Source organism: Embiotoca jacksoni, unplaced genomic scaffold (genome assembly GCF_022577435.1).
Source record: "Embiotoca jacksoni isolate LCO1_2020_lvr unplaced genomic scaffold, fEmbJac1.0.p SCAF_84, whole genome shotgun sequence".
Classification (NCBI taxonomy): Eukaryota; Metazoa; Chordata; class Actinopteri; family Embiotocidae; genus Embiotoca; species Embiotoca jacksoni.
In genome coordinates this window covers 811,338-823,474 of record NW_027185441.1, presented here as the reverse complement: position 1 = coordinate 823,474, position 12,137 = coordinate 811,338, and the positions used below count along the sequence as shown (strand labels likewise).

The following is a 12,137-nucleotide window of genomic DNA, read 5'->3' as shown; positions in this document are numbered from 1 at the left end:
TGATGAGGACACGTGTTTAGAATATATTATTAATAAAAACAGAAAAAGTTCATTTATAAAATGTTTGTCTGTCGTCGGGGAGACTTCCTGTTGTAACTCCACGGTCCTGTCTGGACGCACAGAGGAGCTGATTGATTGATTGATGATGGTGATGATGGTGATGATGATGGTGATGGTGATGGTGATGATGGTGATGGTGATGGTGATGATGGTGATGGTGATGGTGATGATGGTGATGATGGTGGTGATGATGATGGTGATGGTGATGGTGATGATGGTGATGATGGTGGTGATGGTGATGATGATGGTGATGGTGATGGTGATAGTGATGGTGATGGTGATGATGATGGTGGTGATGGTGATGGTGATGGTGATGATGATGGTGGTGATGGTGATAGTGATGGTGATGGTGATGGTGATAGTGATGGTGATGGTGATGATGATGGTGGTGATGGTGATAGTGATGGTGATGGTGATGATGATGGTGGTGATGGTGATGATGATGGTGGTGATGGTGATGATGATGGTGATGGTGATAGTGATGGTGATGGTGATAGTGATGGTGATGGTGATGATGATGGTGGTGATGGTGATGATGATGGTGATGGTGATGGTGATAGTGATGGTGATGGTGATGATGATGATGGTGATGATGATGGTGATGATGGTGATGATGATGGTGGTGATGGTGATGATGATGGTGATGATGATGGTGATGGTGATGCTGATGGTGATGATGGTGATGGTGATGATGATGATGGTGGTGGTGATGGTGATGATGATGATGATGGTGATGATGATGATGATGGTGATGATGGTGGTGATGGTAATGATGATGATGATGATGATGGTGATGATGATGATAATGGTGCATTAAACCTGACGCCCAGGTGCTGCAGCATCATGTTGCCGTGACAACAAGACAAACGGACTCGCAGACAGTGAAACAACCGATTTAAAACAAATATTATATTTTACAAGGTGTTATATGTTCACAGATGGTTTATTGAACAGCTGAGAACCAATCAGCTGCTGACCTGCTGCGTTCACGTCTCTTCGTTTCCTGTCTGCAGCTCAGATTGAAATCATCCCCTGTAAGATCTGCGGAGACAAATCGTCAGGGATCCACTACGGCGTCATCACCTGCGAGGGCTGCAAGGTAAGCCCCGCCCCCTCCGCCCCAACGCCATCTCGCTTCCCGTCGTAGCCTCCCTCCTCTCGCGTGTCGTCCGTACGAACGTCGGTGCGATTGTGTCGTGAACGTGTCGTTCCTCGTCTTCAGGGCTTCTTCAGGAGGAGTCAGCAGAGCAACGCCTCCTACTCCTGTCCTCGTCAGAACAACTGTCTGATCGACCGGGCGAGTCGCAACCGCTGCCAACACTGTCGTCTGCAGAAATGTCTGACGGTGGGCATGTCGAGAGACGGTGAGACACACACACACACACACACACACACACACACACACACACACACACACACACACACACACACACACACACACCCCTGGATGCAACATGTTCTGTTGTTCAGAACCAGAAGAACCACCTGGTTTAGTTCCAGGTGTGTACTGAGTACTCAGTACACAGTACTGAGTACTCAGTACTGTGTACTGAGTCTTCCTCCTCGTTGCTGCTCATGAAAACCTTAAATGTTGAAATCGTTACAGTTCAAACGTTATTACGTTTGAACAAATCACACATTTGGTTAAATTGTCTGGCGGCGGCGAAGCTAGAAACCTCGGCGGCGCTCTGGTCGTGTTCGAAGGTTCGGTGTGTTCGTGTTCGTTCAATCTGACGTCGTTTCCTTTTCTTCTGTTTCCTCGAGAGCAGCCGTGAAGTTCGGCCGCATGTCTAAGAAGCAGCGGGACAGTTTGTACGCGGAGGTCCAGAAGCACCGCCTCCAGCAGCAGCAGGGGCCCCTCCCCCCGGCCCGCCCCGGCCTCGGCAGCCCGAGCCCGGGCGAGGCCGAGTCGCCGCCCCCCCGCTACACGCTGTCCTCCGCCGGGCTCACCGAGCTGCCCGACGACGCCGGTCGCTACGGCGACGGACACTCACCGGAGGGAGGAGCTCTGTCCTCCAAGGTCGGCTCTCCTCCATCAGACACATTCAGCTGTAACATGATCGATCGCTGCTTTAACCTTCTCCTCCTCAAACAGGCGGACTCTGGAGGTGGAAACAGAGGAGGAGGAGGAGGAGGAGGAAGAGGAGGAGGAGGAAGAGGGGGGTTGTACCTGGACATCCAGCCGTCTCCGGACCAGTCCGGTCTGGATATTAACGGCATCAAACCGGAGCCGCTCTGCGACTACGGATCGGCTAACGGCTTCTTCCCGTACCGCTCCTTCAGCAACGGAGACGCGTCGCCCGCCAACATGGCCGAGCTCGGTGAGTCGACCAATCAGGAGCGAGTAATCTGTCAGACGTCCAAATACACGAGACGCAAATCTAACGTTCAGAAATCAAAGCTGCCTCCGAAGTTCAAATCAGCGTCGGATGAATGCAACGGTTTCTACGATGTTACACCAATGTTCTTTTATTCTCCAAGAAACAGACACATAAAAACTTTAACCATCAAATTAATACGCTACATATTTATTAAAAAGTACCATAAAAAAGCTAACCAAAAATAAAACCATAAAAAAAACCACCTGAGTTTGGACAGACTCTTAATTGTGGTTGTGATAAATATTTTCCCAAACGTCCTGCAGCAAACGAATATCAATAACTTATGTCAAATATCTGCAAAATGCATTCATGCAAACAAATAGCAATTTGTTTGAGAAATATTAGTAAATTATCTGATAGGATTACACAAATTATCCCAAAAATATGCAGGTAAAATATCTGATAAATATCCATAAAAATATCAGTAAACAACCCAACAAATATCTGGAGAATATCCCGCAACTGTCAGTAAAGTATTTCATATTCAAGAAATGTATCTGAGAAAAATATCCAAAAGATATCCATTAAATATCAAAGTATTCTTCCTGCAGATCAACCGGAGCAGACGACGTTAAAAACAAGCACGGAAATAATCTGTTTTTAATATCGTTATTATCATAAATATAAAGTTTGATATGGGATCAAACAGGAAGCACAGCGACGTCATGTGATTGTAGAGATCGATGGATTTACTTGTGATGATGTCGGTTCATCAGAAAACACTTCATATCATCATATTTGAACTTCTGTCATCAAAAACAATAAACTGTTTCTGACTGGAACGAAGTCTGAAAATGTTTTTTGGGTAAAGAGATGAGAAACGACGCGGAGCTGCCGTGTCGAAGGTTTTTAATCCCTGGAGGTCGGCTCGGCGCGTCGACCCTGGATTTGGATTTGAATCGGTTGTGATCCGTAATGGATTAAAATACAGCGAGAAGCATCGTCCGCTGAACGAGAGGAAACAGAACGAGGCAGAAGGTTGTCGACAGCTGCAGGAAAAACAACAGAAGATGAGGAAATCTGCTGAAAGAGACGAAGCAGAAGAGAAAGACAGAAGCGAGCAGACGGAGACGGAGACGGAGACGGAGAGGTGGTTTAAAATAGCAGCAGGTTGGAAACTCGTCTTCAGAGCTCATTAAAATCTCTGTGGTAATTAGGCGTCTGTTAATTAGGGCCGATCGGGACGAGGCGGGACGCTCGTAGGGGGAAATCATCTTTTCATCGTCCCTGGAGATTCCTCCGATTCACTTTCTTATTGTAGTAAGCTCCACGGTAACGACCCGCTCCGAACAGACGCTTCGTTGTTCTCGTATTTTAAAATCTGGTTTTCCGTTGTTTTGCTCGCTGCTGTTGTTTTCTTCGTATTTTTCCATTCGTGCTCGACAATTAGCAGCTGAACGGAACAACAGTTACTGAAGGTTTATTTTGGGTTTGTTTCTTCGCTGAGCTGCAGCCACGAATATTTTTTCTGATGCGTTTACATACAGAACAACATATAGTGTAAATAGTAAATAACAATAGGCAGGAAATAGGGAGGTTGTTATGTCGGCTCCAAAATACGCGAGGTTCGAACCAGGCCGGTCATTTCACGGGAAAATACTATTTTAATTTCGCTCGAAACTATTTGATTTTTAGTAGAATATTCTCAAATTCAATGCTGCTGGCAGCTTTTAGGCGCATTACCGCCACCTTCTGACGGGAGTGACGTATTACAACCAAGCGATTTTGTAGATTTTAACGAATATTCGTAACGCGTTAACTTTTTGTTCAACATTCAAACATTCTCTGATCTGGAGTAAAGATATTCAAATTGTGATCACCTGTTCCAAATCGAAATTTACAGAAAAAATATTTAAGTAGTTTGTAGTTAGCCTTGTTGGCCTGCAGAGGGCGCTCATATCATTAAACTAAGCGAATGAAAAAAAAATTGTGGGAAACTAGCGAGAAAGGAACTGAAGAATAATGACAATAAAGCACTATGTGGAAGTATTTTGGATTCTTTACAAGAATAATAACATAATTTTCCAAAAAAACCCGCCAAGCCCAAGTTCAACCAGGAATAATATCCACAGGTTAAAAAGCTAACGTGCTAACAAGGCTCGCTGAGCCATAGCTGATTTTTACACTTTTGTGTGCAATATTCAAACTAAATTGTAGTAAAAGATAACAGCCTCCTAAATGCCTCCTAAGCTCAGCTGAACATCGGATGCTGCCTGTGGATGTGTTCAGGAGAACTCATCAAAATATGAAACCTCATCAGTTGTCCAACACGTCAGGTTCAGGATTCAGAAGTTTCTGAGCTTTGAGTTGAAGTGACTCCCGCCGTGTTCACCAGCTCACCATCGTGTTGGCTCTGTTCCAGATCACCTGGCCCAGATCATCTCCAAGTCTCACCTGGAGACGTGCCAGTACCTGAGGGAGGAGCTTCAGCAGATGAGCTGGCAGAGCTTCTTGCAGGACGAGGTGGAGGCCTACTGGAGCAAGGTGCGTTCACTCCGGCAGGTTGTGATGGCAGTAAGATAGGAAGCAACGTTCTCCAGGATCCTTTCAGGATCTGGACCTTATGGGTTCCCGACGGGTTCCCGGTCCAGATGAGATGGGTAACTGCTCCACTCTACATGTACCTAAACAAACTCATGGCTGAGCCACATCAACTGGTTTCTTTCAGCATCTTTTCCAGTGCCGGTACCGACCCGACTCTTTCCAATCCTGGTACTTTTCTGGATGTTGTTTTTAGCTGCAGATAAAACCGTCTCAGAGGCACCATGACCACCGACAGGATATAAAAGTGTTTGTAGCTTCCAGGTCTGAAAAATTAGGCCTTAAGCTGCAATACCAGCGAGTGCCACTAGAGGTCGGCTCCAAAAAGCCTCCGGCTCCATAGACTCCCATTCAACTTCTCTCATCAAATCCAAAGTGAATAAAATGTGTCCATCAGTTATCTCGGTGTTGTTAGCTAAAGTCACTCCTTCTTCTTAGTTTTCTGGAGGTCCATCTGAAAATAATCCCTCATTCATTAGAAAAGAAGATTCAAGAAGACCTGTTTTTGGGGGCATGTCTGTTTGATTGACAGGTCTGTGGTGCAGTCAGGTTACAGCTATCGGTGGGCGGGACGTAGTATCGTCAGGTTTCCAATCAGATCGGTCAGATCCACCGCTGGCTCCTCCCCCAGCTCGTCCAAATATGGTCACTTGCCAGATGTTTTCTTCTGTAACCAGACGCCTCCTCTGTCGAGTGGTTTTGCGGGTTTTCATTAACAGAGTAGCTAGAAACGGTGTTTTCCTGTATCTCTGTGTCTTTTTCAGACACATTTACAACGTTTTCTACAGCAAATGTGAAGTTTGAAGTTGTGTTTGCAGCCGCGGGAGGTGATGTGGCAGCTGTGTGCGGTGAAGATCACAGAGGCCATCCAGTACGTGGTCGAGTTCGCCAAACGCATCGACGGCTTCATGGACCTCTGCCAGAATGATCAGATCGTGCTGCTCAAAGCCGGTGAGGTCATCGTACGATCCGTTCAAACTACCGAAACTCATCAAAGATCGAAAGATCATTCAAACATATAGATTTATATTCGTGAGGTTTTTTTTTAAGATTTAAGGAGCCAGAGAGGTGAAAGTTAGTTGTTAGATTTACTGACAATTATAAAGGTATAAAAACACGTTAAGGTGGAGGGAACGGATACACAAAGAAATATTTATACATATATATTTAATATTTATAGGTGAATATGTATATGTACTCATTTTACTGGATTACATGTGACAGAAAAGCATCTCGCAATGAATGGATGCAATCAATCAAATAAATGAATGAGCGACTATATCGGACTTCAATCTTCATCTGGTTCCTTCTGCAGGTTCTCTGGAGGTCGTCTTCGTGCGAATGTGTCGAGTGTTCGACTCGCAGAACAACACCGTCTTCTTCGACGGGAAGTTCGCAGGTCCCGACGTCTTCAAAGCTTTAGGTGAGCGGAAATACAGCTGATTGTGTTTCTGATTGTGTTTCTGATTGTGTTTCTGATTGTGTTTCTGAGTGTTTCTGATTGTGTTTCTGATTGTGTTTCTGATTGTGTTTCTGATTGTGTTTCTGTGTTTCTGATTGTGTTTCTGTGTTTCTGATTGTGTTTCTGTGTGTTTCTGTGTTTCTGATTGTGTTTCTGTGTTTCTGATTGTGTTTCTGATTGTGTTTCTGATTGTGTTTCTGATTGTGTTTCTGTGTTTCTGATTGTGTTTCTGATTGTGTTTCTGTGTTTCTGATTGTGTTTCTGTGTGTTTCTGTTTCTGATTGTGTTTCTGTGTGTTTCTGTTTCTGATTGTGTTTCTGTGTTTCTGATTGTGTTTCTGTGTGTTTCTGTGTTTCTGTGTGTTTCTGTGTTTCTGATTGTGTTTCTGATTGTGTTTCTGTGTTTCTGATTGTGTTTCTGTGTTTCTGATTGTGTTTCTGATTGTGTTTCTGATTGTGTTTCTGATTGTGTTTCTGTGTTTCTGATTGTGTTTCTGATTGTGTTTCTGATTGTGTTTCTGATTGTGTTTCTGTGTTTCTGATTGTGTTTCTGTGTGTTTCTGTTTCTGATTGTGTTTCTGTGTGTTTCTGTTTCTGATTGTGTTTCTGTGTTTCTGATTGTGTTTCTGTGTTTCTGATTGTGTTTCTGTGTTTCTGTGTGTTTCTGTGTTTCTGATTGTGTTTCTGTTTCTGATTGTGTTTCTGTGTGTTGCTGTGTGTTTCTGTGTGTTTCTGATTGTGTTTCTGAGTGTGTTGCTGTGTGTTTCTGTGTTTCTGATTGTGTTTCTGATTGTGTTTCTGTGTTTCTGATTGTGTTTCTGATTGTGTTTCTGTGTTTCTGATTGTGTTTCTGTGTGTTTCTGTTTCTGATTGTGTTTCTGTGTGTTTCTGTTTCTGATTGTGTTTCTGTGTTTCTGATTGTGTTTCTGTGTGTTTCTGTGTTTCTGTGTGTTTCTGTGTTTCTGATTGTGTTTCTGATTGTGTTTCTGTGTTTCTGATTGTGTTTCTGTGTTTCTGATTGTGTTTCTGATTGTGTTTCTGATTGTGTTTCTGATTGTGTTTCTGATTGTGTTTCTGTGTTTCTGATTGTGTTTCTGTGTGTTTCTGTTTCTGATTGTGTTTCTGTGTGTTTCTGTTTCTGATTGTGTTTCTGTGTTTCTGATTGTGTTTCTGTGTTTCTGTGTGTTTCTGTGTTTCTGATTGTGTTTCTGTTTCTGATTGTGTTTCTGTGTGTTGCTGTGTGTTTCTGTGTTTCTGATTGTGTTGCTGTTTGTGTTCCTGATTGTGTTTCTGATTGTGTTGCTGTGTGCGTTCCCCTCCAGGTTGTGATGATTTGATCACGTCGGTGTTTGACTTCGCGAAGAGTTTGTGTTCTCTTCACCTCTCGGAGGACGAACTCGCCGTCTTCTCAGCGTTTGTTCTGCTGTCTGCAGGTTCGTCTTCACGCCTCCGTCTGTTGTCTCCTCGGATCTACAGCAGCTTCACAACCCTAATACGTGTGTGTGTGTGTGTGTGTGTGTGTGTGTGTGTGTGTGTGTGTGTGTGTGTGTGTGTGTGTGTGTGTAGACCGGTCGTGGCTGCAGGAGAAGCTGCAGGTGGAGAAGCTGCAACAGAAAACTCAGTTGGTTCTTCAACACGTCCTGCAGAAGAACCAGAGAGAGGACGGGGTGCTGAGCAAGGTAACACAACACACACAACACACACAACACACAACACACACAACACACAACACAGATGAATTCAGTGTTCCTGCCCCCCCACCCCCCTCCCCACCCCCTCCCTCCAGCTCAAGTGTAAGGTGGCGGCGCTGCGTTCGCTCTGCAGTCGCCACACGGAGAAGCTGTCGACGTTCCGGTCCGTTTACCCCGACGTGGTCCGGACACACTTCCCGCCTCTTTACAAGGAGCTGTTCGGCGCCGACCTCGAACTCAGTCTGCAGACCAGCGACTGACCGGCGACGCTCCAGAGAGCCGACCCGCTGGGTCCGGACAGACCGATGCCCGGTTTCCATGGACACGGAGGACGGGACGGAGACAGTTACTGCGTCTCCTGAACTTCTTCCTCTGTGGATGAGGGGAGGAGTCATCTGGTCCTCCACCTTCACTCACACACAGCTCAGATTCTGGACCCGGCCCCGGCCCCGGACCTGGTCCCGGACCCGGCCCCGGCCCCGGACCTGGTCCTGGACCCGGACCCGGTCCTGGACTCGGACCCGGACCCGGACCAGACTCTGACAGGAACAGCACTTCCATTCTTCACCACGAAGCAGCACAAAGAACTCACCTCAACCTGCAGCTGGACCCTCGGTGACTCCAGGCAGGGTTAGCGGTTTGTGGCTAACTGAAGCTAACGGACCTGTAACCGGTTTCATGCTGCTGCTCGCCGGCTAACAACCGCTCAGCCAGGAGCCGACGACAGAGCGAGTGAATCCAGCCTGAACACGACGCTCCGTAGAATCCGTCTGAAGGTGTTTCCATCCACCTGTTTATATGCACACACAAAAGAACATCTCAAACTACGACCTTCATCACATTCACGCACGAAGCAGGAAGTCCACGTCGTTCTCCACATTATTTTAATGATGTCGTCTCATCGTGTCCTCTTCGAAACTCTGAACACTGATCGCAATAAATCATTTGAATTTAATCTCCACGTATTAACGAGAGTTTGCAGAATACCTGTGATTTCTGTGCAGTGAAGATAAATTCAAAACTAAATTAATTCTACTTTATCGGTTCAGTAAATGATGTTTTCGCACGATGCGTTTAAAGACACTGGTTTCTTCGATGTGACACCAGCAGAAGTTCTGATTTTAACATGTTAAAGAACTCGTCGACACGTTTAAATCTCAAAAAGGCAAAAGAGACTAAAATGAATCCGAGTACATGGAAGTCTCCATCAGACCCACAGCAGTCAGCAGAGAGCCTGCAGCACCACCTGCTGGCTCGGACGCTGAAGTGCAACTTCTTTTATTTCTGCTCTTTAATTTTGTTACTGTTACAGTTTTTACGATTGTATCAGACGATGAATGAACGGAAACTCTTTACTGCCTCCGATGCTTAAAAAAAAGACTACATTATAAAATAATTAGATCAAATTAATTTGGCAGGGTAACTGTACTGCCTGCAACAGCTAAAAGAGAAATAACTCATACATATGTTTAAAAAAAAGTCTCTCTTCTGTTACCAAAAACTAAAAATCTTCTCATTTTACAAACTCACACAGAAAATGTTTAAATGTTTAAAAATAGGTTGAATTAATTATCAAAATTATTCCAGAGGGATTTCCAGCCTGACGATGTCACAGGATGACTCGAACTTCTGCTCTTCTTCTGTCCTGATTAAAAACATATTCTGGAAACTGAGAAGAAAACAATAATAACAATAGTAATCCCTCCAATAACACGAGCTGGTTTCTGGATGAAGTTCTTTGGCAAAACCAGTGGATTTAATAGAAATGGAGATTTAGAGAAGTAAAACTGTCGCCGACACAGCTTCTATTTAGCTTATTTTTTCAGTCTCTTTGTGTTCAGAGTAGAAAAATCAAGCTGCTTCCTGTTAAAACTGGACTTCATTTTGTTCAAACGTTCACAGATCATAATCTTAATTTTAATGACATTTCATGACTTTAGTTTCTCCATATTTTTGTTCCCGTGCAGTTTTCAAAGCAGAGTATTTTACAGCGGTGAATCGGTGTCGAAGACCTTCAGTCCGAATTCCTTTCATTTGATCAGCTGCTTCTACTCAACAACATCTCAGTCTTAATGTCCGAAGCTCAATAACAATCAGTATTTCCGGCAAATAACGAACGAAACTTTAGCCATAACTGAATGTCAAGCAATAATGTAAATGTTGTATTTTTAATCTTTGCTTACTGTGTACAGTTTTAAAAAAACATGGCATGTCAATGCAGAATCTAATTTATAAGTTCCAATGAATTGATCTTTTAAATCTTGTGCGTTCTGAGCTTCCTGTGTTCTGTCCCGTCATGTAAAGCCGTACGCTGACGACACACTTCTCTCCATTCGTGCCACATCATCGGTTTGTTGCTTGTTCTGTTAAATACTGTTTCTAATTATTGTGTACAGGAAAACTCCAACTATCTGTTGGTTTTATGCATCATAATGTACGATATCTGGGTTGATATGCACAGCTCTCCTCTAGGGTTAGTTTAGTAACAGAGAGCCTTTTCGTCTTTTTAAAAATGCGTGTGGTGCTAGCGTACCTTTTGTTAGCAGCGTCTTGATTTGACAATCTTTGCCACATTGTTTCTTCACAGGGTAACACGTCAAAGGGCAAATCTGATTTGAACAACCTGACAGCAACAGTTTCAGAGGGACATATCCGACCGACCGAACGGTAGAAAGTTGATTCCTATGAACTTTCAGCAAATTAAAATGGTGGAGAGTTCGTATGAAGCAAGACGTTTCAGAAACTTTAGTTAAAAACTCATTTTGAGGGCAATTTTGTGGAACATTCAAACCAGGAAAGTTGCTGCTGTCCTACGTTGTATAAAAACAGAATTTTCCTTTAAACTTTTTAATGTTATTATGATTCTTGCATATCATAGTACGACAATGTTATTTCCCAGCCTGCACCTGTATCAGTGTGTCAAACTCGGGACTCTCAATTTCTTTGATTAAATTGCTCTTTTTGATACGAAACTGAGCTGCTGTGTCTGAAATGTAAAAAAAAATAAAACAGAAAGAGAAATGCATTCGTCTGTTTTGACTTTTCTTTTTTATTTCACGTATTTTTGCTTTACATACAAAATATAAGCAAACTGTGAACTTGTTTAAGATTTTAGATGGAACATCTGACGTGTTATTGATTGAGATGATTTTCAAACTAAAACATTTTCAGTTCGTGTGTTCAAAAACTTTTAGGTAAATCCTTTTTTTTCTGCAACTGAGAATGAGCTACAAGAACTTCAAAACATACAAGATTTTTAATACGTAACTGCATACGTTTATCCTTGCACAGATATAGTGATATTTAAAGTTGTAACTTTGTATATTTTATAGTGAGAAAAAGTTCTGTGAAAAACTGATAATGATTGCAGTTAGAGAAATAATAGTAATATAAAGTCACGAAAACACAAAGCTGTTGTCTCGAATTGTTCTAAATCTCCAAGTTACAATTTATGGTAATTATGCAAAATATAAAAGGAAGTGTACAAATACTTTTTCGAATATTTCAGGATTTGTTTCAGATTTTTAATAATTTTATTATTTTGTAAAATTACGATGAAAACATATCAAGTATCAGGAAGTTGTTCTGCTCACCAAACACTGAAGACAAAAGGACCTGCGACCTTCCCATCGAAGTAGACGTTGTTGTTGAACACCTGAAACATTCGTAGGAAGAACCCGTCCAATCCAACAACTCTGAAGAATTCAACGACTCACTCATCACCAGCTGATTCATTTCAATAATCTGTCGTGACCACTGTAATTAACAATTAATACGAATTCTTTCCGGTTCTTTTTGAGGTTTTTTTTTTCAATATAATGGACAAATGAAACTTACTATTTTTAAATTGGCTGTAGTTTTGCACACTTGTGGAAAAACAAGTATAGCATGCAGGCAATTTCATGATTATGAAATTTGATTTGTTCCATATACCATGATTAATTAATTGACGGGCGTCACCATGGTATAAACATATAGGGGGTTGAAATGAAGGTTGTCCTCC

At 43.0% G+C, this 12,137-nt stretch overlaps 1 protein-coding gene across 3 annotated transcripts in view; it reads left to right on the top strand.

Annotated features, from left to right (window-relative positions):
* LOC138192311 (nuclear receptor ROR-alpha A-like) overlaps window positions 1-11,159 on the top strand; it is a 56,362-nt gene extending 45,203 nt beyond the window's left edge. For all 3 annotated transcript variants that reach the window (XM_069139625.1, XM_069139626.1, XM_069139627.1), the window contains 10 exons: window positions 1,074-1,159; window positions 1,283-1,424; window positions 1,830-2,080; window positions 2,156-2,381; window positions 4,804-4,925; window positions 5,801-5,933; window positions 6,298-6,405; window positions 7,766-7,876; window positions 8,010-8,122; window positions 8,230-11,159. In XM_069139625.1, coding sequence (XP_068995726.1) covers window positions 1,074-1,159; window positions 1,283-1,424; window positions 1,830-2,080; window positions 2,156-2,381; window positions 4,804-4,925; window positions 5,801-5,933; window positions 6,298-6,405; window positions 7,766-7,876; window positions 8,010-8,122; window positions 8,230-8,394 — 1,457 coding nt within the window. In that variant the 3' untranslated portion in view covers window positions 8,395-11,159. The remainder of the gene's footprint in view (window positions 1-1,073; window positions 1,160-1,282; window positions 1,425-1,829; window positions 2,081-2,155; window positions 2,382-4,803; window positions 4,926-5,800; window positions 5,934-6,297; window positions 6,406-7,765; window positions 7,877-8,009; window positions 8,123-8,229) is intronic.
* Window positions 11,160-12,137: the final 978 nt, after the last annotated feature.